Raw genomic sequence first — 25,542 nt, 5'->3', positions numbered from 1 at the left:
ACCATTCTTTAGCTCACTCAGCCACCCCAGTTCAGACATGGCCATATGCAAATCAGTCTGACCCTGTGCCTCATGGGAACAGTCCAGCCCGAACTGCCAAGCCATGTCTTCCCTGGACCGGAAACAAGCATCCTGGGACGGGTTTCGGATTCATAATCCTCATCAGCCAGGCTATCTTGAATCCAGTGGCCAAGTGAGCAAGGGACTCACGTCTCCACGTCCCTCTAAGAAACAGGAGTGGTGACTCCTTCTGGACTGAAAAAGAGCGTTGTCGTTCCATCTTGACCGCACACAAGAGTTCGGGTGGATGGCCAACTCTTCTAGGGGGAATGTCGGAATGAAGAAAGGTTGGATGATGCAGAAGTAGACCATCTCTCAATGGGTTGTTCTCTGCATCAAGATCTGTTATGCACTGGCAAAAAAGCAGCCTTGTGAAGGTTTACAGGCTCATTTCACCACAGCTTAAGCTACGACCACTGCGTTAGCATGTGGAGTCCCAGTCCTTGACATCTGCCGGGCATCAACGTGTGCTTCCCTGCACACGTTTACCAAGTATTACTACCTGGACAGTCGGGTCCGCAGGGATGGGCATTTCACCCATTTTGTCCTGCAGGGCTTCCCAGTTTAATTTTGACCACAGACCCCCCACCAGGTATAGCATTGCTTTGGTATTTATTCAAAGGTAAGGAATCTGCGGCTAGAAGTCTCTTATCAAATGAACATGTTACTTACCTTCGGTAAGGACTTATCTGGTAGAGACAATATCTACCTGCAGATTCCTTACCGACTCACCCATACTTCTCACTTTGTGGACAGATCTCTAGGGTCAATGCTGATCCCTTTTAGGGCCCTAGTTTGGACACACCAGTCTCAGTGCACTTCTTGGCTCCCCTGTTCTTACGTGGAAAGTTGTGAAAGGTAATTGACGTCAGCTCGCCGAGGTGGCGCCTACATAGGTGACGCCTACATAGGTGACTCAGACATCACTTTCTGCATGGAAGATGCCGTGCAGAGCCAATGGATGCCACCTACCTGTGCACAGGGGTACTGCTCACGATAAATCTTCCGGATCCAGTCTTATTCCTGGGGAAATTCAAAGGTAAGGAATCTGGAGCTAGATTGTGTCTCTTCCAGATAAGCTGTTACCGTAGGTAAGTAACTTACTTGATTGACTTCAATTTTGAGGAATGGTACTGTTAAGAATGCATGTACATGCAGGAAAGGAGCAAGGCATGTATTAGGCATGTGGTGCTGCACTGAGTTGTGTGGTTTAAATAGTACCAAGAAGATTCAGATTGTAGCGAACAATTTTTGGAGAGGGATTCTATTGTTGGACCGTGGTGCAATAAAGCAACTAAGGCTTGATTCTGATAGAGACTTCTAGCCACAGATTCCTCACCTTTAGAATATTCCCCAGGCGTCAGACTGGATCCAGAAACTATTCAGCAATACCTCTGCGCGCCAAAAGGTGGCGCCTTGCGGCTCTGCTCTGATGCAGCTCCACTCCGGAAATGACCCGCGGGACCTATACAGGTGCCACTCCCGCGACATTAGTTACTTTCTTGTGTGCCTCCAAATGCAGGTCTCAAGCTTCCTCTCATCTCTCAGTAGTGTTGTGGGGTCGATGTACAACTCTTGAGACCCATGGATACTACGCGTTGATGAACTTAAAGGCCATCAGGGAACACAAGGCAAAATATTGTCGCCAAGCATATGAAAACTCCACGCTGGGACTCCTCCATGTCCCTTTCACATTGAAGGTTCACTCCCATTACCGAAGTTGACAGTGCCGCTCAAGAGGCCAATGTCCGTCATGCTCCAAGTATTAAAGCACAAGACGTCGAAGCAGAATTCTTCTCTTTCACACCACTCGCGCTCCCCTCATCAAGCTCGTGGGCCGCATCAACAGTCTCTATCATGCTGTCAAAGTTGGCCAACTTCTGCACCAATTCTGTAGCTTGTTCCGGCACAACCTGAATATCCGGGGCGATTAGCCATGCTGCATCAGATCAAAGAGTTCTGCACAGCTATGCTCCAGCTTTTTGGTTCCTGACCATCTCCCTTCAGGCCCCAAGGAGAGAGAGAGAGAGGCTTTCTACAGGGGATACCGCTGGCGGCTTTTCCCTCAGTGCTAGATGGTGCTTCTGTGCTCCTCTTGCCTCTGGCTTCTGTTCTGACGCTGCTCCTGGCGCTCAAAACCATGCCAGGCCCTTGTACGTCGATGCTGATGCCTACCTTACTGCAAGAAGAGGTGCCCGATTGTCCTCTTCAACACTGACTTGATCTGGTCCATCCGCAAACAATGTTGTGCCCAAATCCAAATGAGGCGCCCATTTCTGCTCTCGACTTGCCCCAAGGCAAGCAACATTCTTTACATTCCCTTTTTGGCCCAGTCCAGCCCTAACTGGATGACACCTGGTAAGAGGATTTATGGGAGACCAGTGGGCTAGACACTTCCCCAGAGTCATCTTTTTTTTTTTTTTTCTCCTGGGCCGGGGACAGAAGAATTGACTGCCTACTCTGTGGTCAAGTGTGGGGCAGCCAAAATCCTTGATCACCAGCTCCTTACCCTGGAGGTAAAAACAAATGTTCTGGATGAGGTCCTGCACCCGTGACTTCTTTAGAACCCCTCCTACAAAGCTCTGGCAGACACCCATTTGGGAACTTGGGCCAAGCCCTGCTCTGGCCTGCCAGTTAATAGTCAAATCACCCATCGTCCTGTTCCAGGCAACCCAGCTTTCTTGTCCCTGCGTCCTTCTCCAGAAAGTCTCATGGTGCAGGCTTCCACCAGCCATTCCAGTCTGAACACTTTTCCTACTACTCCCTTTAATCGGAAGCAAAGCGAGTGTAGACATTTGGTAAGTGCCTCTTTTCATTCACTAGTTTGGCCCTGCATTCTGTTAATGCTTCCTGTTTGTTTGGCAATTGAAGTAATTCCCTTTGGGATTTAGTGGCACTAGTCCTTCTTAGTGTGCTGGAAGATCATCTCCCTGTGCTGTCTCAGGGGTTTCAAGTTGGTTGTGATGTGGCCAAATACATGATTGCTTGTAGCTTTGATTGCACTGAATCCATTGGACATGCAGTTGGCATCAATGTTGTCATCCGCCACCACGTGTCTGAGCTTGACTGGGTTCTCTGGTGTTGTCCAGTTCTCCTTGTTGGACATGTCCTTGATGGGACTTGCCTGTTGGGGGACAAGGTTGACTCCATCCTTAAATGTTTCAAGAAGGGTAGGGGCACAGCTTACCCCGCCTCATCAACCGCACTAGTTCCAGTGCTCCTATCCTGGCTTTGGCAGAGGCTTCCCTTCCAGCTAGCTTGTCCAGCCTCCTCAAGGGACCCAGCTGTTTTGAGGGAAAGGCAGAGGTGCCTACTGTCAGGAACAGTCGCCAGACTCTACAGGAACGAAGATAAATACCCCCAACTTCCGAAAAGCAGCTCTCAAAATGGAAAGGTGAAACTCACTCTGAGACACTGCTCTCAAAAAGTATGGGGGAATAAAACCAAGGAGTGTCCACCACTCTCCCCATAGGATGAGGAATGAGGTCGTGTAGACGGGCAGCCAGGAAAAGCAGATGCTGGAAGGAAAAACAGTAACCAAAATATAATGCTGTTCAATTTTCGAAACTATATTACATTGATCTGTGTTCAGTATCTTCTCACACTCACCCGATTTCTTCTGGAAGACTTCTTTATAGAGGGTATCACCAAATATATCGGGGCTAGGTCTTTAAGGATGGCTGGAACAGGGTAGGGGATATCTGCACCCTAAAGGAGGTCCCGTGCTGAGATAGCGATGGCAAACATTCATTCACTATTCATACAAGGAGGAATGTGGTGGATCGACAACACAACGAGGATAGTAAGTAACCAAAATTATGACCGTGCAATAAGGGTGAATGAAAGGTAACCAGCCAAACAACAGGGAGCAATGGACAGGGTTTTGAGGTGTTCCGACCGGCCCTTCCCGCCAATGAAGGGCGGAGCAGACCCACACTAAAGAGGTGTGCCGTCCGGCTCCACGGGGCTAAATGAAGCGGAACAGCAACACACTCGAGGAAAGGGTAAGGATTTACACAATCAGCGTGCAGAACGGTAACAGTGCAAAACCACCGTTCACACATTACCACTAGGCAGCACACGCATTAGGGAAATGAGGCATGTATCAACAAGGCTGGGAAAGTAATGCAGCTAAGGAGAATGCTGCCAAAGGAAATACCGCTAAACCACCCTGAAGGAGTCCGAGGAAGGCTGAGTCGATAACAGGGCAGCGGTACACCAAACACGGAGACGCTGGAGGAGCTGCATCAAACAGGAAACAATGCGGAAGTAAGGAAGGGGCGTGGTCACGGAACGACTCAGTAAGCCAAGCGTCAAACAACGTGCGAGGCGTTCCTTTAGCTGGTTAAGGGAGCGTGGGTAAAGTGCGCCTCTTATGTTGGTGGTCCGACCCTGAACACAGCTCAATGTCTCCTTCTTCGCCCCTGAACCCTAACACTTACTGCCCACACAGCCAAATTCAAGCATGCCACTTTGCCCTCTGCCCCCTTTAGGCCCACCTGCCAAACCTATTTACTTATTTTTATGGAGTTACAGCCACCTGGTGGGAGGGAGAATCCCCCAATGCTATCCTGGTTGGTAAGCGATCCCATCGACAGTTGTGTCCTGCAAATTGGTCGCAAAGGCTACATCTTACCTTTCCTTTCGTCCCTGCTTTACCTTCCTCCATTCATCCAATGACTGACTGAGGACCATCTCTCGATTTTCCAGCATGAGGTGCAAGCTCTTCTGGCCAAAGTGGCTATGGAGAGACTGCTGGTGCTAGAAGGAGGGCATGGTTGTTATTCCTGCTACTTTCTGGTGCCCAAGAAGCACAGAGGTCTTCATCCTATTCTCAATCTGCCCCCTCTCAATGTCTTCCTCTAGATTGAGAAATACAAGATGCTCACCCAAGCCCACATCTGATCTACCCTCGAGCCTGGACACTGGATGGTGGCATTGGGCTCACAGACAACACCACCGCCATGTGGTACTGCAACAAACAGGGTGGGGTGGAGTCACGGACCCTGTTCCAGGAGGCCTTGCCCCTCTGGAATTTTCATGGTGATGAACCACCTGCCATGATCATTAAGTGCCAGGGCGTATGAGCTCAGCCTTCTGTTCCTATCAAATCACGAGTGGCAGCTAAACTCAGAGGTGGTGCAAGGTCTCTTCTGCACACGAGGAGAACTTTGGCTCAATCTTCTTTTCGTCACTGCGGAGAATGTGTAACGTCAGCACTTCTGCTCATTAGAGTTTCCAAAGCGTCGCTCGCTCAGAGACTCGTTCTGTTTTGAGTGGAATTCGGGACTCCTGTATACCTTTCTGCCGATATCACTCCTACACTGAGTGCTCAAGATCAGGACCAACAGGGCACAAATCATCCTCGAGGCGCAGGACTGAGCATGGACAGTATGGTATCCAGAACTATTGAGCTTCAGTATATGTCCTCCAATCAGGATGCCCCCTGGAGGACCTGCTCTCACAGCAAAAAGGCAGTTATCTGCACCCGGTTCTTTGCAATCTCTATCTTCATGCTTGGAGATTAAGCAGCGACAGCTTAACTCATTCAATCTTCCCCCATAGGTGATTGATGTCATCTTGGCAGCCAGATGTCCCTCGATGAAAACTTGATATGCCTGCTGTTGAGATAAGTTTCTGGCTTGGGAAGGCACTCACCCGATTGACTCCCTCTAGGCCAAAGGGTCTGATGTTTTGTTATTTGTTCTGTCTCTTACCCGGCAAGACTTTGCTCTGGACAAGGAAGGTTAAGGGTTATCTTTTGGCCGTTGTACAGTTGCCTGATCAGCCCTTGTTGTTTAAGTCACCAGTTGTGATACAGTTTTTTAAGGGGCTGCAACAAATGTTTCCCCCTTCTTTTGTCGTGTCCCAATGGGACATGGGCATCCTTCCTGCCAAAAGTTGCGATGCTATTCTTAGTCAGCTAAGCCTTAACGCTTCCGGCATTCTATGCTCTGCCTCACCCATCTAAGGAGGAGGAGAGAGAGATGTCATCACTTGGACCCCAAGATAGCAGTGAGCTTTTATATAGGTCGCACCAAAGACCACCTGGTTGACGATCAGCTTCTTGTTTACGATCAGCTTCTTGTAGGGTTCTCTTGAGTGAAGAAACAGCAAAGGCAGGGCAGAAGAGAACTGTTTCCCATTGGATCGTGCTCTGAATTGAGATCTGCAATTTAGTGATCAGAAAGCAGCATCCAGTAGCACTGTGTGATTATTCAACCAGAACCAAAACTGCTACCACTGTAATAGCATACAGAGTCCCTGTCCTAGAAATTTGTCAGACAGGTATGTGGGCACCCCTCCATACGTTCACAAACTATTATTGCCTGAAAAGTCAGGTTCGCCAAGAAAGGAATTTTGAGAAATTCATTACAGTTTAAAAAGATAATTCAATAAAACTGGTTAAGACACGCTTTTTTTCTCACTATTTGCTGTAGAGTAGTGGCCCATGAGGGATGATGCCAGCACCATCATACCAATTCGGATGAAAGGCTTGATCAATCTACTTGCTAAATGGGTCTCGAAATCTATTGGTGCTTATGTGCTGATGCTTTTCTCTCCGGGAAAGTTTGCACTTTAAGGCGGTAACGGCGAAAATAGCTAAAATCTAGCAACAATTGTTTTTCTAAACACTGTGCAAGAAAGTGTATTTCTAAAAATGGCATGAACAAACGGTTTGCTGTGCTAAGATTATCCTCTTTGCAGCTTTCGGGAACAGGCAGAGCTGTTTTAAAAAACACCACACAGTTTTTGCAGTTTTCTTAACGACAGTCTACTTCCTAGTTTTTGCAGTTTGTACGCATTTGGAGTTAGTGGAGGAAAGGAGTGTGAAACCTACAGGCAAACCCGGAAAGCTGTACATTTCTGTAAAGTATATAGAATTCTAAATTCGGCAGGGGGTTATTGATCTAGATTGCGCATGGTTTGCCCAAAAAAACTGTTGTTCAATTAAAAAACTGCTTAATGTAAGTAGGACAAAATAAAAATAGGGGAAAATGTAGCTTTTTGCTCCAATTGCTGATTTATAAAGGTAATATACTGTGACACCTGTCAAACTCTTTTGGTCATAGGAATGTATAGGTGGCAATTAACAAAGGTCAGTTTACATGTGAGTGAATCTGCACGTGTAAATATACTCCTACATTTGTAGTAAATATACTATTTTTAGCTACTCACCATTTACGAGTGTACATTTACTGCAGAATATTCACTTAAATGCCCTCACTCCCAGAAACCGTGGGTGGACTAAATTTGAGGGTAAAGTTACTACTAGTAACTTTTACCTTGCACACGCAGATGGAGAGTTTACGCCACCACGACGAAGATCTCCTTACGGTAATGTATAAAAGTTTGTTTAACTAAAAAAAAAGATTATAATAATTTCATGTGATATATTAATTTACAATAGTTTATATATTTATATTAAATGTAGACCAAAAAAACTATAACACTCTTAGATAAATTTTGAAATACATAATTATTTTCAATCTATTAATTTATTTATTTATTTTTAAAACATTTCCACCTGAAAAAGGATGTTTATATTTCTGATGGATCCTTTTTAATCACAAATTCCTCATCTTTTGAATAATCTCCTGGCGTGAGGCTGAGTTCGGAAACTTTTCAGTAGTACACCAGCACGCCAACAGGTAGTTATGTGGTGCCACACCAGCGTTGTTCTGCTTCAAAAGTGACGTGGTGAAGCCTATAAGTGCCACCCATGCACGCAGTTGTCAATTCTTTTCTTTCGATGCCACCAGTCTTATGTCGGGGGCTACCACTCATTTCAGTGGAGATAATTCTCACAAATCTATCAAAACGATAGTGTGCAAGAGAAATATAATTGCCTAAAACTACAGGTTTTAAACCTTCTCGGGACTGTTGCAAGCAATTATCTGTTACTGGTATCCAACAGCTACGCATTTGGTGCTCAAGGTAGGAACACGACTCCAAGACCTGCACCCAGAAGAATCCGAAGGTCACACGGGACTGTGAAACAAATCTTTACATCGACGAACATTGAAAGACCTTACACCATTACCGCTCAAGAGGAAGTACCTTTTCTGCTCTTGTTCTTTAATCATTTCTACAGCAGACCTCGTTACGGACGAAGCACTCTGGTAAGTCAAAAAAGGACAGGAAGTCCAAGCGGGGCTCATCACCTTAAAATCACTCTCAAACTTCTGAGAAGGTGCATGGACATAAATGTGCCTCTCAGTCTCGTGTCTCCAACATGATCTCATTCAGAACATATTCCGACTCATGTTCCGGAAGAACCTGAGTTTCCGGGGCCATTGGCGACACCGCAGCCAATAGAGGACTTTAACAAGGCTATGTTGTGTCTCTTAGGCATCCTACTGGGCCCCTCTGGAATGCTTTTAGGCCCAAAGAACCGTGAGCACCTCCAACTTGAATCCCACTGGTAGGTCCACCCTCGCTCCAACTAGAATCTCCAGACCTTCTACGGCTTCCGGACTGGCTTTGACTTTGGTCACAGTGCCACACCGTGCGCTCGCCCCTGTGCTGAACTTGTCTCGACTGAGGATGTGCCCTTAAATCCTTGTCTAGGCAGCAGCCTTTTGGCAACCCATTGGAATCTGACACATTGCATGTGCCTCAAGGGAGAGCTCAGATTCTCTACAACCTTCATGGGATGGATTCAGACAATGAGCAAAATGATTATTGAGGCAACCTACTACCCCACAATATTTATGATGACTGATAAGAGAAAGTATAAGATGCCAGTGGTTTGGATACTTCTCTGGATGCTGGCATGGCCTCGCATCCTAAACCTGCTACTGAGGAAAGTACCTCCATTGCTGTGGTGATGTGGAGGGTGGCAGAGGTAATTGAACCCTAACTGTCTACCATAGAGGCAAAAACACATGTTCTCTCTGAGGCCCCAGAACCTGGATATACAGACACAGAGACCCTTCTGCCCTTCAAGAAGGCCCTGACTGATACCCTACTTGGGGCATGGACTAAAGTCATGGCCTCTGGTAAATATGCAGATAGCCCTGCACCATCCCTCTGCCTTGTGCAATCCAACATTCTTGACTCAACATCTGATGCAGCGAAACCCCTAACATTGTTGGGACTGTCAGCATGCCGAAACCACTTCGCAGTTCCTCCCGTTCATCGATCGAGCTGTTCTGAACATGATGCAGCTTTGTGTCTTTCCCCCAAGTAGAGTCCAGGAAATTCGGCTATGGTCCGAATATAAAGCCTCTGTCCTGGATTTCGGTGAGGATGACTCTGAGGCTTCTGGGGCTATTGGCCTCCTATATCCTGCTGATGAAGCATGCCAGATGGCATTTGCTGGCTCTAAAGTGGAACCTAAAGTCCCCCTGGGCACAGCACCAGAAGCATTTGTCCAGATTTTGGAGAAGGCTGTAAGAGAACTTCAGAGGCTTCTGGACCGTGATAGGGTCAGCGGCAGGCACCTCTCCTTACCCCACCCAGAGGTTACAGGTGCTGCGCTATTGTGTTGGGGAGGCAGTCTGGGAGAGGTGGAGATCAGAGGCATCTGGTCTCCATCGGAAGGCTCGCTACACATCAGCCTATTAGAGTGGCAGGCCATCAGCTTGGCTTAAAGACTTCTTGTCATCCACCAAGGGGAGGCTGGTACAGGTGCTATTGGATAACACTATCAACATGTGGTACTGCAAAAGCAGGGTGAGGTGGGGGCAGTGCTTAATTTGAGCCTGTGGTTTCAGGTGCTCTGCACTTAATTGTCAACACAGGCTTGTAACATTCTGCTACATGGTGGTGCTGTCTGTCTAATTTAAAGATGAGCACAACAATAGTTGTTTATTAATTCAATTTACATTAAAATTGGCTATTTCCTGCCACCCAAGCCATTCTTCTAGCTTTGGGGGCCTGAAACAGTCAGAATTGTCACACTTGTATGAGTGTAATGATTAGTAATTGTGTTGATACTGCCATTGGCAATGCTGGGAGGGGCGATGGGTGGTGCAAGCTGCAGTGGCTTCTTGATGAGGGCCCTTGCACTTATTTTGTTACAAATTAAGCACTGGTCGGTCATCAACTATCTGTTAGGAGGTACTACACCTGTGGACATGGCTTGAAAGCCAGGGGATTTTTTTGGTTGTACACCATCTGGGGGGATCTTAAAATACTGGGGTGGACACACTCAGCCATTGGCGAATGGCAGCTACACCAGAAGGTGATGCATGGCATCTTCCGCAAATGAGAAGAACATAGTATTTTTTTTTTCAACACCATGAAAATGTGCAATGTCAGCGTTTTGTGCTTTGGAGTTCCTAAGGCCGCTCTCTTTCTGAGATGCGTTCCACGTGGAGTGGAGCTCTGGACTCTTGTAAACTTTCCCTTGGCTAACGCTACTGCCCTGAGTTCTGAAGAAGATCAGGAATGACTAGTCCCAAGTCATCCAAATGGCACTGAATTGGGTCAGAATAGTGTGGAACCTGGAACTCCTGGGCATGAGCATTTGTCACCAAATCAGCCTGCCACTTCTGGAGGATCTTCTGTCAAAGTAGCAAGCCAGGGTTCTACATCTGCGTAATCGCCATTTCCATGCTTGGAGAATGCGCGGTGACAGTTGACTACATTTAACCTTCTTCTTGAAGTTGCTGATATCATTTTGGCAGCCAAGTGTCCCTCCACGAAACCAGTATATACTTGCAGTTGGGAAAATTTTGTGGCTTAGTGCGGTGCTCGACAGATTGATCCATTTGAGGCCAACCTTTCCTTTGCTTTTTGTGCTATTTTGAGGTTGCTAGATCAGCCTTCCTTATTTAAATCACCTGTTGTGCTGCTTTTTATAAGGTTTACTACATTTGTTCCCACCTACAACCTTCATCTTGCCCCCGTGGAACATGAATTTAGCCCTCATTTTCCTAATGTGTAATCCCTGTGAACCGCTGCACAGCTGTCCCTTGTGGCTTCTTACTTTCAAGGCATTTTTCCTTCTCCCCATCACACCCACATACCTTTATGTGTTCAAAAGCCCTCTCTGTCAACCTGCCATATACACCATTCTTTCCAGATAAACTGGTGTTAAGGATGCGACCATCTTGTTTTCCAGAAGTGGTCGCTCCTTTTCATGTTGAGCAAAACCTCATCCTCCCGGCATTCTTCGCTCCACCTCACCACTCTAAGGAGGAAGTTAAACTTGACTTGCTGGATCTTAAAAGAGCCCTCAGTTTTTACATTTATTGTGCTAAGGATCATCATGTAAACAATCAGTTCTTTGGTGTATTCGCTAGAGCCAACGAGGGCAAGGCAGAAAAAGACCATCTCTCGCTAGTTAGTTCTCTGCATCAAAATCTGCTATGCAATGGCTATGAATCAGCCCCCAGAAGGTTTGTGGGCTCATTCTGCTCGAGCCAAAGCTGCTACCACTCCATTGGCATGCAGAGTGTCTGTGCCAGACATCTGCCAGGCTGTGATTGCTATGTGGGTGTCACTTCATTGTATATTAAGCATTCTTATCCAGCCAGGTCTGTGAAAGGCACTTTGGCCATGAGATCCTGCTGGACATTTTGTTCTTAGACAATTCACAGGCCCATCAACAGGGAGGTACTGCTTGGATATATATTCAAAATGTTAAGTAGCTGTGGTTAGAAATATCCATCTGAAGAAGTTACTTACATTCGGTAAAGCTTTTTCTGGTGAATACTGTATCTAATCACAGTTCCTCACCGACCCTCCTGCCATCACAGTTCTTTGAACAGGACTCTTTTTCAATCCAAGAAGGTCCCAAGTGCAGCGATCTACACACTGTTCAAAGCTAGTCTGCTGTTGGGCTCTGCATCTTGGGGTGCTGACAACCTTGAAAGCAACTGATGTCAGCGTGCATGGGTGGAACTTATATGCAGTCCCGCATGTAACTTCTGGAGTGGACCAATGTTGGTGCAGAGCCACACGGCACCACCAGTCAGCACACAGGCGTACAACTGAAAAGTTTCCCGACCCAGTCTGATGCCTGTGGAAAATTGAAAAGGTGAGGTATCTTTGATTAGATAGAGTAGCGACTAGAAAGATTGTTACCTAAGGTAAGTAGCTTGTTCATTATGTATTAACAATTATCAAACATTATGCATAGAATTAATTTAAATAAATTGAATTTGTTTTACAGAACGGTTACATTAATTTTTTAATGTAAAAGGTTATTAAAATGTTTCAAAAATGGTGCTGGGCGTCCTCCAGGTCCTGAGCTTCAGTATAGTTAATATGTTTTTGGTCCTGGTTGGATGTAGTAACTTTAGAAAGGCAGTATGTGAATAGGAAGAGGTTTACTCTTTTGTGGGTCGGTGCAAACCACTACCTAACCCTCACTTAATCCCTCCTCACTCCTCCTTAAACCCGCCAGCCCCCATTATGTAGTAAGTATACCCCATTTTCCAGTCTCTCCCTGCTGCCCCCCTCACATTTACTACAAAAGCATACATGCAGGTTTCTGGAGACTCTGCACCTTGAACAAAGAACTGTGCACGGAAGAGATAGGAGAGTTGAAAATGGAGATCTCTGCATCTAGGTTTGTGAATAGCATTTTGTAGTATTTGATTCGTATTACCAAATGTACTACGAAATACAGTTTGTGAATGGACTCCATAAAAACAGACAATAACCAAAGCTGTCAACCAAGCTAACGCTTATGGTTTTTCATTGTGTAGCGACCATGTATCAGTATGTAATGTGAAATCTGATCAATTAAACATGGGTATGAACAAAACCATTTTTGGAATGTGGGCAGAAAGCTGAATGTAAGAGTAGTGGTTATATATACAACTCTGAATTTGGGGAACCCATAATGTCACATGATTTAGAGGGAGTTTTACAAAATGTCTTTTTCTTTCTTTTTTTTTTTCTTTTTTGCACTCTGACTTACATTTTGAAGCCAAACATGGTGAGAGGTGCAGTAGATAATAACAATTGTTCTGCAATTCTGAATTCCCATACCTCTTGTTGTCTCAATAAAATTTGTACCCACGTTGCTTGGTCAGCCCATCACTCATGGCAGGAAAAGACCCACAATGCAATGTGGATACATCAAGTTTTTTCCTTGTAATAGCAATATTTTGCGTGATGGGTGTAGCTGCAGTATATGGGCTCAGGATCAGCAGGGAAACCTACCTACCCCAGACCCTTCTGAAGACTAGACCCCCAGGACCAGCCAGGTTGGTGTTGCTTGCATGGCTTCCACTTCTTTTACAGAATTTCCTGCAATCATCAAAGGACAGATTTGCCTCAGCTTTTAGAAACGCCATGAATCTGCAGGGATTTACAAGTCTTACCTTCCCGCATTATCACACTAGTTAAAAAAAAGAAACCCCACTTGTGTTACTGTGGATGTCAACCGGTACAGAAACTGGCCATAACATGGAGCGCGTGAAGTCAATGAAGTGTCAGTGCGGTCTTTGAATGACTGTCCCTATGGTGTGTGATGGGTTTTTAAGTTTCTGGATGATCAGTGTATGGGTAGAAAGGGGTTTTAACGTTCAAGGGTTGTTAGTGTAAAGGGTTAGTAAAGCATTTTTAGACATCAGGGGTGGGTAGTATACAAGTAGTAAGGCATTTTAATGTCCAGGGATAGCAAGTCGGGGTAGTGAGGAGTTTTTAGGGTACATGGATGGGTAGTGTATAGGGGTAATAAGGTATTTTAGGGGTTAGGGATTGGTAGTGCATGGATTAGTGGGTGCTTAGGGTTCAGGGATGGATAGTTTATAAGGCTAGTAATGAGTAATTAGTGAGGGGTAGAGAGGAGGTTTTAGAGTTCTGTGATGGTTAGTGTTTCGGAGTAAAAAAGAGTGTTTAAGGTTCAGAAATGGCTAATATTTAGGGGTTGGATGGAGTTTGTGAGGTACTATAATGAGAAGTATATAGGGGTTATAAGGAGGTGTTATGGTTCATTGATGGGTAGTGTATATGGCTACTAAGGACGTTTTACGTTTCTGCAATGGGTAGCGTATAGGAGTGGTTAGGAGGTTTTAGGGTTCAGGGATGGGTAGGATATAGGGGAAGTAAGGACTTTTAGGGTTCATTGATAGGTATTTAAAATATGGTTGCATGGTTTTAAAAATAAATGTGTATATATATATATATATATATATATATATATATATATATATATATATATATATATACATACATACACTCCACCACTGCTTGCAAATAATATTTGCAAGCGCTGGGTGTCCAGGTCAACTTCTTTACATGAGAGGTATTTTGGATGAAATATATATATATATATATATATATATATATATATATATATATATATATATATATATATATATATATATATATATATATATATATATATATATACACATATATACAAAAATATATATGTATATGTACACACACATATATTCACACACTCGTATGGGGGTTAAAACTTGCGTTCACCACCACCCTATACATGTACTCCTGATGTAAAAACAGCTGGATTAACAACTGATATTTGTTTATCCAGTAGTGGCCTATCCAAAAGGGGAGGAGTCATAAATCAGGACAATCAGGAGGGGAAAATCGAGAAATCGAATGAGATGTAGGGCACTGGAGTGTATCCCCCCCCCCCACCTCGGGTATGAAACAGTCTTCTGTCTTCATGCCAATGAGAGAACACCTCCTAGTAATTGCACTGGCGCAAGATGTCTGCGGGCATGGCACATATTGTAGAAGGGACTGCACTAGCATCTGTGGCCCTTTCTATAATGCCTAAATGCTCCTGTAATTTTTCTGTAATATGGCCTAGATATGTAGTGCACATTCCTTCTTGTAGGCTAGCAGATTAGAGGTAAACATTTGAATCTAACCTTTTGGGGTGGGTTGGGGTGGCAGAAAGACCCTTGTGGACCTTAGAAGGTGAGGAGCCATGGCCCATGCCTGGGGTGTTGTGGGGGTACTCCTCCCCCTTTCAAGTATTTGGAATCTAGTGGGTAGGTCTCTGCTCAGGAATCACAGTCCTGCAGTGATCCCGAAGGAGGGCTACACTAGGTAGAGAATCTCCTGGTTCCAACGATACCTATCCTGTTGTTATCAGTGCTTAAGTAGGGTTGAGCTGTACCACAAAGACAGATTACTTTCATTTTCACAAACTGTGATGTCAGCGTGCAGGGCGTGCTGCATGTTATAGTAAATAAAATATTAATAGCCCAGACTGCAGTGGGAGCTCTTTTCTTGCAGCCAGAGTTTGGGGCCATAAAAGGAACTTCCTCTGGAGCACTTGATGGATTTCCTGTCTTCAGTATGAGGAAATGTTTATGTTCTCCACGCTGGGGAGTTAGTAAAGAGGGTGTGAATATCACATCTTCTAAAATAAAGGGGTTTACACTGGACACTTATTATTAATGAAAAAATATGATGATGGAGCTAATTTTGAATGATATATTCAAATAGAAGCAGAAATAAATTATCTTGGATCATTGCCATAGTGTTTTAACTATTTTTCGGAGCCTAGATAATCTGTATTGAAGGCATTCAGTGTTTACTATGGTGGCGGTGCCCTGCTTTATAGTACACTTAAACTTAGTAAACTAATCTGTCGAGGGTCTTCAGTCATGTCAGATGCTTGTATTGCTGCTGGGGTCAGGGTCTAAGAGAAAGAGGAGAGGGGGTAGTGGCAGCCCAGCCTAGTCCCATTTTTTTATAGATAAAACTCCCACAGCTGACTTATGCCGTTGGGTTGTCATAACGTTTTTAGACTTTCGAAATATAGCCCTTAGTCAGGCCTGTCCTCTTCATTGTTCTAAAGCGAACACCCCTATCAACTCGCTCCATGAGGTTCTCTGCATTAATGGAGACAGCTAAGGCTTTAAGGAAATGATAACGGGTCTGCCAAAAGGGAAGTGCCTGGGTTCTCAAATGGGTACATACACAATAGGGGTTATGCCCAAATCACCCTCATATACCTGAGCTAAAAAACATCAACGATGTAGATCCAAAGAAAGACGGTATAGAGGGATCAATCAAAACATTTATTTTCAACCAGAGTTGGGGAGAGGGGTTGGCCTAACGGCTAAGGCGCTCGACCTCGGACCTGGGGATCTGGGTTCGAGTCTCGGTAACGATGCAAAAAACCTCCTGTGATTCTGGGCAAATCACTTAATCTCCCCGTGCCTAAAATGAAAGTGTGTCCTCATGTAACGTAACTGGTGCTATGTAAAGCGCTCTGATACCTGATTCGGTTCGAGTCTAGTTCGCGCTATATAAAACTCTGCAAAAAAAAAAAAAAGAGTACACTTAATTACCCTGATTATCCCAATTCTTATTTATGGCAAATTAATTTCCACTATTTCAACTTGTATACCTGTCAGATGACGGGGCAAAGCACAATATAATCAAAGCAAACAAATACATATATAAACTTCATAGATACAGAATATACACATTCATTACAAAGACATTTGAATCACACTCATATATGATACACTACATATATACAACATATATCAAAAACATACAAATATAATAAACAGATAAATCAATAAGTAATTCCCCTACTGAGAACAAAACAATCAGAGTGTACACTCTTAATTCAGCTTAGTACACTGTAAGGTAGTCCCTATTGCGCCTGAGGGATAACACCTCAGAAATGTTAATCGGGCGCTTTCCTTAATTCAAACAACTCAAAATGATGGGACTCCTTTGCAAATGTCAACGCAGGCGCGGTCGCGTTTCAGCCAATAATTCCTTTCGACTTCATCAGGACAGGGGGATCAGTATCTCTGATTTGAATGGAGGCTCTCTACGGCAACAAAGCTGGCAGGGACCAATCCCACTGCCACCCGGCCAAAACGGCCAATATAACCTTAAGGAGCTGTATTCCATTAGTTCGATACAAAATCAATTATCCACTCGAAACGATATAGAGAAAGCATGCACTCAATTGCTGCAACACGGCGTCCCTGTCATGGACACCGAATCTGGGTGCGTTAGAACTGCTAGTTTCCAAACAGCGAGTACGCGCGTCTATTCGGTTCTCAAATGTGTTCTAGAGGAGCACTCTGGCATACACCCCACTTCAGTCATAGTTCAAAGATGTTATCACTTTATTGAGTTTTGGGGCTAGTTTTTATTGCTAGTAAATTTACATCTATATTTATCAGTTACACTCTAATGGATCTTATCTTATCTCACTAATACCAAGAGATGGTATTAGTGAGATAACCGCTTCATTGGATTTATGGTCAAGAAATCCAGTGGATTCAGCCACTATGAATACCACATATACCGTAGGCACTAGATGTTTCTCAGTAGTCCCGTAATATTTGTTGGGGAACTCATCCTTCCCAGAGGATTTACAAGTTGTGAGATTGGTTGGAGCTTTCACCTGTGGTAATTACAGCCCTCGAAGGGACACCTTTCTCCTGGGGATAGAGAGAGATGGTTCGGTACATCCTCAGTGGTTTATGTGCCTCTCTGATCCATATCATATAATGTTTAATCTCAGAACCTGAAGTCATCCATAATCTCCAATGCATAGATCAATAAAGCCATCCCTGCCCCCAAATTTCCATGTTTGGCCGCCACATAAATTTGGCACTCTCTTTGTAAAGCCAGCATTCTTTCCTTTTTCTCTGTTCTCGCAAATCATGCCACTTTCATTCTACGAAACCCCGTTAAGCTTTGGAAATGAAAGGTGTGTTGAGTACTTCTATTTACTAACACACCTCAACACTGATTACAGTGACTATACTGGTCAATTTTTTGATAGAATGTTTTAGCCTGATATGTTTCAGTTCCGATTAATTTTTCAAGATTACAGAATCCCTCATTATCAGACACCTCATGCCAGCTGCCCATAACTACTGCACTGAATCAACTGATTCTGCATTTTCCCCCTATGTACATATGTGAATATTGAAAGACCTCTTATGATTTGGGACTGTATTCTTTAACTTGCATTAAGCAGATAGTAGGAGGTATAAGACATGGTGAATTTCAGACCAATACGGATTTGTATGTAGTCTGACAGCCCTACCTCGAGTATCTCACATTAGAAAACATTTGAGAGAATCTGCGCCTGAACCAAGAATTAGGTTCTATATACATTAGATAGAAATGTAAAGTCACACTCGGGCGCGATATTTACAGTATATCTACCAGGCTGGGACCTGCCGTTTAGTCACCTAGTGTGGCTCTGTCGTTATCCATTAATTCTGCCACCTGGCACTTTCTTAATATCATATATGGGAAGATTACCTGAGAAGGATCATAACTCCATATCTTTTTGAACTGTTGGAGTCAATATCAGCCAAACCAGCTGAACGACTGCTACTGACAACTGTTCCTACCTAGTAAGATTTCAGCTTTGCCGAGTCACAGCCTCAAATTTATGTGTTTTGTAGGAGAGTGACGCCAGGTTTCTTAGAGTTGAGATAATTCTATATTTTTTCATTAAACAAAACGGACATACCATAGACATTCAATGGTTTCTGAGTGCAGTGTGTGTGTGTGCATTAATTTACCAAGTGCCTTGTTTATCTATAGATTATTATAATAATCACTGAAACAACATAGAAGGCCTTTCTGTGTAGTAGGTGTGTGGGTATAGTATGTGTAAGTACAAATATGCAGACAAAGGTTTAATAATGTGTGTTTATGCCGGTTGAGTGGTTTACTGATTGCTCGGTAAATGCGTAGATATGATCCGTGCTTTTACTGTAGTATTTGTAATGGTAAGCTGGTGTGTTATCAGTCGATTGTATTCTAGGTGTTCTAAGTGAGGTGACAGTTAGTGGTGGGAAGATGGAGGAAGGACAGGGTATGGAAGAACAGCATGATCAGAAATGAAAAGAAAGACTGAGATAAGTTGGCTATGGGGTCTGGGAATAGGTAACCTGAGTAGGAGAGAACGGAAAGTCCTCTCATTCTGCAATTCCATAGTGCTTGAGAATCCAGCCTAATTCTCAGTAGAAGTGGTGAATTCGGGATTAATGGTTAGATTTAGTTATTATGGAGGAGCCCGACAATTAGCTAGATACTATAATAAAGAGAGGATAGGTTCTTCACTTGTTATCTGGGCTTGCTGTTGTCCTTATTCATATTTACTATTATTTGATGCAAATGTTCTTTGCCCGATCATCTTTGGGTCCTTCCATCGGGAGCATGGGAGACATTGGTTGGTTGCTTAGAACTTTCAGCCCTGGGTTTTGTTTACTCGAGTTCTTTCATTTCAGGTTCCATATTTATTGATCCAGTCTGATACACTGTCCATTCTTGTTTTGACTTCACAGAATAGCAATTGCTTTCCTAGTTTAGGTAAAGACATGAGGGTAGCTCAGCATGCCACAGTCTGGGGGAAGAGCATTCTGGTGTTCTAGCAGAATCATCCCACTGGGCATAGAACCAACCGCCACCATTACAGTTAAGTTGGGGTATAGCATACTGTAATAGGACAAGAAGGAAGCGTAGCCACTGGGTTTGCGAAGAAAGGTTTTTTGTTTTTTCATTCTTTTCAGCCTTCTATTGTACGTTTTTTTACTGTTCTTCTTGTGCTCCACTCAAGTTCCTCTTCACTCGTAGGGATGTCAAGGTATCTTCACTTTTTTTCTTCCCTTCTCTGGCCTTTGTCTTTCCTCGCTCTTGACCTCGGGAGAAAGAGACAGACCCGTGGCTGTTAACAGCACATACCAGAATATGTGAAGCCCTTCACCAATCACCACCGTGTCCGTACCCCTCAACTAGGTTGGTGGGGGGTTTGTGCTGCCCTTTTAAGTCACTCCCAGGTGTGGCAGGTTGGGTCTGTGGGGGTAGCTAAAGGAGGAAAAAGGCTATACGTGGTTGTCCTCTCGTTGGCTTTATCGGCCTCTCCTTCCCAATGTGCCTCCTCCAGGACTCTGCTCACTACCCACATGCAAAAGCCCACTGCTTCAATGACTTCCCTAGAGACAACATTTGCCTTGAGCTGTGATTCCTGACAGGAGCCACGGCGGCCCTGTCCGTCTCACCTTCCCTCGGGTCTGTCTTTGCAGTCCTCGTGCTGCCTACTCCGTCTTCCATCCGGACTCCTGCGTCCTCCTTTCAGCTTCAGATTCCGACCACCGCTCTGCTCGCTCCGCTCACCTTCTCCACTGCTCCAACATCTTTGTGTCCTCCTACTCCACCCACCATGCTTCTCTCTCCCCTTCCTGACAGCCCGTCTTCTTCAATCCCCGAACAGGCAACTGCTTCCGGGTCGGGAAGGTATAGACTGCTAGAGCGCGTCCCTCCAGTGCCCCCAGGGCGCCTCTTGCCCGATCCCGTATCTCTCCTGCCACACATATCTTCAATAGTACTCCACATGTCACTCTGTTATTCCTGATGGTTAGTTTGTCTGAGACTTTATCTTTTGACTTTTATCTCAACACACAGTAGAAGTATTGGTCTGTTGGGCAGAAGCACCAAGTCGGTGAGAAGTAAGGCATTTGACTTGTGACTACAGACTGCCATCAACAAATTAGGATTTAATAGTGTCTCCTTTATCATGTCTGTGGAAGGCCTTCTATAATGATTTTGGCGTGATCTTATGTAACTGCTATAATAGGAAAGGTAAAACCAAAGGGGATGATGGACGGAGTGTTGAACATTGCAAGCACTCACCCCCAGTCAACTGATCTGGGTTTAATCCTGGGACCGGTTTCTGGCTAATTAGCCATCATCAGCCAGGCTAGCTTGAATCCAGTGGCAAAGTGAGCAAGGGACCCACGTCTGGGCATTCCCTGCCAACTTAGGGCGAACAAAGCAAAATCAAAGGGGATGATGGACGGAGTGTTGAACATTACAAGCACTCACCCCCAGTCAACTGATCTGGGTTTAATACATCATCATTCTTTAGCTCACTCCGCCGCCCCAGTTCAGACATGGCTATATGCAAATCAGTCTGACCCTGTGCCTCATGGGAACAGTCCAGCCGAACTGCCAAGCCATGCCTTCCCTGGACTGAAACAAGCATCCTGGGACCGGTTTAGGGTTCATAACCCTCATTAGCCAGGATATCTTAACTCCTTCGACGCTCATGACGAACTGAGCTCGTCATGAGCCACGGCGCTCCGGTGCTCATGACAAGCTCAGCTCGTCATGGCCCGCGGAGCGCTCAGGTGCGGGGAGAATTCCCCTGCTGTGCCGAGCGTTCCGCTGGAGTCAATACTCCTGTGACGAGCTCAGCTCGTCATGAGCACCGGAGCGCCGTAGCTCATAACGAGCAGAGCTGGGCGTGCCCCCCTCCCCCCAGCACAGCGGGGGGGGAAGCGAAGTGGCCAAGTGAGCAAGGGACCCACTTCTGGGCAAACCCTGCCACCTTAGGGCGAAATTAGTAAAACCAAAGGGTATGATTGACGGATTTAAACCAGTCAGGATTCTGGGAAGATGCTTAAGTAATCCAAGTGAGATACCCTTTGTTTACAGTCGAGCCCAAGTTATGCAAGCTTCTAACACTGGCAGTCACACTTAGCTCAGACAAGCACATTGTAACTAATTGAAACACTAAAAAAAAGGTAGGCGTAAGCCCCGGTAGAAGATGTGAAGGAAAACTGATCTGGGCTGTGCTATCCAAGATGAAGAGTGGCTGTTGTGGTACCCAAATGGGCTCCTAACCGCCAGTTAAGATAATTACTTTTTAAATTCCTGCATCAAGTTTATAATACACCTTTAAAAATGGTAAGGTTTAAACTGCCTACTGGTTCACTCTGTGCTTGATTTTCCTCATCTAGCGTGGAGCTGTACCCAGATTTTTAAATATTGGGGTGGTGTATTCAGTAGATTATCAGAGATGATGATCTACTACTGGTGAAGAGGAAAGTCGCCTGTGTATGGGGGAATAATAGATTATTATACTCGGCCAAATATCTGCTGTCGCTCTTGTTATATAAATGTTATGTTTGTAATTGTAAAACCTCAATAAATAATTTGTTTTTAAAAAGTAACCCTAATAAGGTATCTGCACAAATGTATTATTCACCAATTGAAGGTAAGTAATTTATTATTTTAATACAAATGTAACAATTTGCTCCCAACATTTCTTTGTAAAAAGAAACAGGTCAAAATTCAAATGTATTTTTAGTCTGGCTATAAAACCATACTATACCAATGTAGAAAATTGAAAATCACAAGGACTTGAATCAACTTTAGTACCATGGTTTATTAAAATTAAATACGTTTTCACTTCTTATAAGACATGTGTCTCAATTCATATAGTGATACTGTGTTAAAAACTTTGACGCTTTTAGTAAATATATGTTTAAAGCTTCTAGATTAGTTGAAGTATTTAGATACAAAAGCATTAGTTAAACTTTCTTTTTGAAGTTGCTCGTTTTGAAAATAAATGAAAACCAAATTTGTGATGTCTTTGAACTTTTAGGTATTTCACGTGGTCCCAGTCCTGTGACCTTAGGAAACCAAGATACTCTTCCTGTTGCTGTAGCACTGTCGGAATCTGTAAATGCCTACTTTAAAGGAGCAGACCCCTTAAAGTTAGTGGCTCATTTATTTATATGTTTGCTAGTTTTATATAATCTGTTTAGTTGTTTTAACAAGAGTGATGTGTGCCTGCCATTTATGTGAGAAATTCTACTGGATAAGTAACCCACATGATGGGAAAAATACAGGCTGTTAATCTTAAACTAGCTTCCTTTCTCCATTCTAGCTTCCTTTCGCCATCAAAGGGAGCAGAGAGTGAAATTGGGAGACTTTTTGTCCCCTGCCACTCCTGTGCAATGTGGGGTCCCTCAGGGATCTTCTTTAAGTCCCATCTTGTTCAACATCTATGTGGCCCCACTTGCCAGGGTAGTGAGATCCTTTGGGTTAGGAAGTGTTATCGTATGCCGATGACACCCAAATCATGGTCTCCCTAACACAGCCAGCGAATGTAGTTGCCCTTACCTTTAGATCTTGGAGGCGGTGACTTGTTGGATGGTCCAAAATTTTCTAAAACTCAACGGAGAAACAAACGAGGTTTTGATCTTCAGGGGTGGCCATGACACCTGGTCCAGGGACTGGTGGCCGGATTCTCTTGGGGATTTCCCTCTTCCCTCTAACGCGGCTAGGAATCTGGGGTCCTGAATGATACCAATCTTTCCTTCGACCTTCAGGTCAGTAGGACTGTGTCCACCTGCTGCGGTATCATCAGGACCCTCAGGAAGATTGGATCTTATCTTTCTCCTGAGGCGAGGAAGCAGGCCACTGTGGCCCAGGTCCTGTCAAGGCTCGACTATTGCAACGCATTGTATGCGGGCATGAATAAGAGTCTAATCTATCGCCTACAGATGATTCAGAATGCCGCAGCTAGGCTTGTCCTAAATCTCCCCAGGCGCTCATCAGCATCCATAGCCAGGAAAGACCTTCATTGGCTTCCTGTCCAGTCTAGGATTGCCTTCAAAATTTTTTGTCTCGCCCATGGTGCTATCCATGGTTCGGGACCAGAAGGTATCAGGTCTCTTCTTGTTCCTTATCTCCCAGGCAGAGCCCTTCGATCTTCCACCAAAAATCTTCTCCTAGTTCCCAGATTTTCTAAGACTAAATGGGGAGTCAGAGCCTTTTCCATCATGGCTCCTAAACTTTGGAACTCCCTTCCCCCTGCTCTGGTAGGGCAATCATCCTTTCTACTTTTCCGAAAGGAGTTAAAAACCCTGCTCTTTCGAGAGACCTATCTTTAACCATGGACCCGGTGACTCGAGACTGTTATTTCAATATATTGTGTGGGCTAAGTCGCGCCCTATAAATTGCCTTTCATTTCATTCATTCATTTCAAACTTCCCCTGAGCTTCATGATAACATACAGGCCACCTATTCACTTAAGCTTTGGCTCCCTGGCACGAATTCATATGTGTATAATGTACATTTTCATATGGAAAAGCATCATGATTCCAAAGTATTTCCTCAACTCATTTTTGGTGTTTTTATCCCTTTATCAGGAGGAGAATTATAATTTTCTATGAAAGATGAAATAAACAACACATTAATTAGGATCACCCCATCTTTTTTTAGTAATATATTCTAAAGACTCATGAATTTTAAGACTAACCTTTTTGGGGAGCCACGCTCATTTTAAAAAGTTCAAAAAGTAGCACACAATATTCAGGGATGCTTTAACAGTATACAAATGTGTTTTGCTTTCTGGTTTTCAAATTATCAGTGCCATTCAAGATATTTCTTCGAGCTGTCAAAACGTGTTGCATTTGAGATCATTGATATCTTCCTTTACTTAATGCTTACAGCAATCTTTTTTCTGTTTCTGTATTTCCACACATGCCAAAATATCCTCAAAGCAGGAAAAAGACATAGATTTTTCCTGTTTTCGAATTCTTTGTAGTGTTTTATAACCAATATATATTATCAATTACCCAACCAACTTTCGCTCCACAAATAACTTTATTGCAATTACACAAACACAGAAGCATTGATAAAAACTATTACTATCTAAGTAGATACAATATTCGAATATTATAATTACAATTATGACCTAAGTTAAAGTCACCATTAGTAATGTATCCACTTGCATGTTTCAAAATAATTCAAACATGGTAATCTTTTACAAATTAATTCTACTCTGTGATTACTCTTGTGTACCTCAATCGAGTTTTTACCACCATTTTGAAAAATATTGTTACATCACAAAAAATATTCAAAGTGGTAGTGTTTTAATCAACCCATCACTTTGTTTGTAATTAGTTGAACTACCAATATTCTGTTTGAATGAACTCTCATTTAAAAATGTCCGCCCTGTGTGGTTTTTTAACTAATTAAAATGCATGTTTCTATAGTTGTGCCACAGAGGTGCCAACTATCAAAAAACAGTTTGCATCACTTGAATCTTTATCTTTATTACATGTGTTAAATGTGTGCTTATTTATTTTGATTTTTAACTTATATGATGTTTGCCCACAGTACTATTTCCCACATGAGCATTTTGCCAGATAAATCACATTTTTTACTTTGCATATTGTTTATGGAAATTGTAGTGCTTGTGATTGAATTATTTGTTTTTAACCAATGAATTGTTTCATGTAGCACAATCAAAATATGGGTATGCACAATGGTGAGGTAATTTCCTTGTGGTGTCTATTCTATCAGAGTTTTAGCTTGTAGCAGTACATTTTTATAACTTCTGCTTCCTTGTGTGATGCAGCATTGGATGTTCTTTTCCAGATTCTTTAAGTTTTGTTTTAGCTCGAATTAAATTACATTGTTAAAAACAATATTGGCAATATTTTAATTTATTGACTATATGCTAGAATCACTTTAAATCTTGCTTTAGTGTGGTCTGTTTTTTACTTTTTTCAAATATGCTTTAGCTGAACTATCGCTTGAGTATCCTCAATCTCTGACTTATTTTAACATCTCACTACATTTTTATAGTATGCATTTTCATCTGAGTATTCTTGCAGTTGTACAAACTGACTGTAAGGTAAATGTTCAGTTCTGTCTTTGATAAATGCTTGCATTCATTTATAGATTGTTGCGATTGAATTTTTTTCCTACAGTCAAATTTGTTTTAAAACGACAGGATAGATC

At 43.5% G+C, this 25,542-nt stretch overlaps 1 protein-coding gene across 2 annotated transcripts in view; it reads left to right on the top strand.

Moving 5' to 3' along the window:
* FCHO2 (FCH and mu domain containing endocytic adaptor 2) overlaps positions 1–25,542 on the top strand; it is a 1,197,262-nt gene that overhangs the window by 887,748 nt on the left and 283,972 nt on the right. For both annotated transcript variants that reach the window (XM_078675272.1, XM_078675273.1), the window contains exon 18: positions 22,391–22,502. In XM_078675272.1, the coding sequence (XP_078531398.1) occupies positions 22,391–22,502 (112 nt within the window). The remainder of the gene's footprint in view (positions 1–22,390; positions 22,503–25,542) is intronic.

This window comes from Lissotriton helveticus, chromosome 2_1 (genome assembly GCF_964261635.1).
Source record: "Lissotriton helveticus chromosome 2_1, aLisHel1.1, whole genome shotgun sequence".
Taxonomy (NCBI): domain Eukaryota; kingdom Metazoa; phylum Chordata; class Amphibia; order Caudata; family Salamandridae; genus Lissotriton; species Lissotriton helveticus.
Note: the sequence above shows the minus strand (reverse complement) of the source record. Positions and strands in the feature narration are given on the sequence as shown.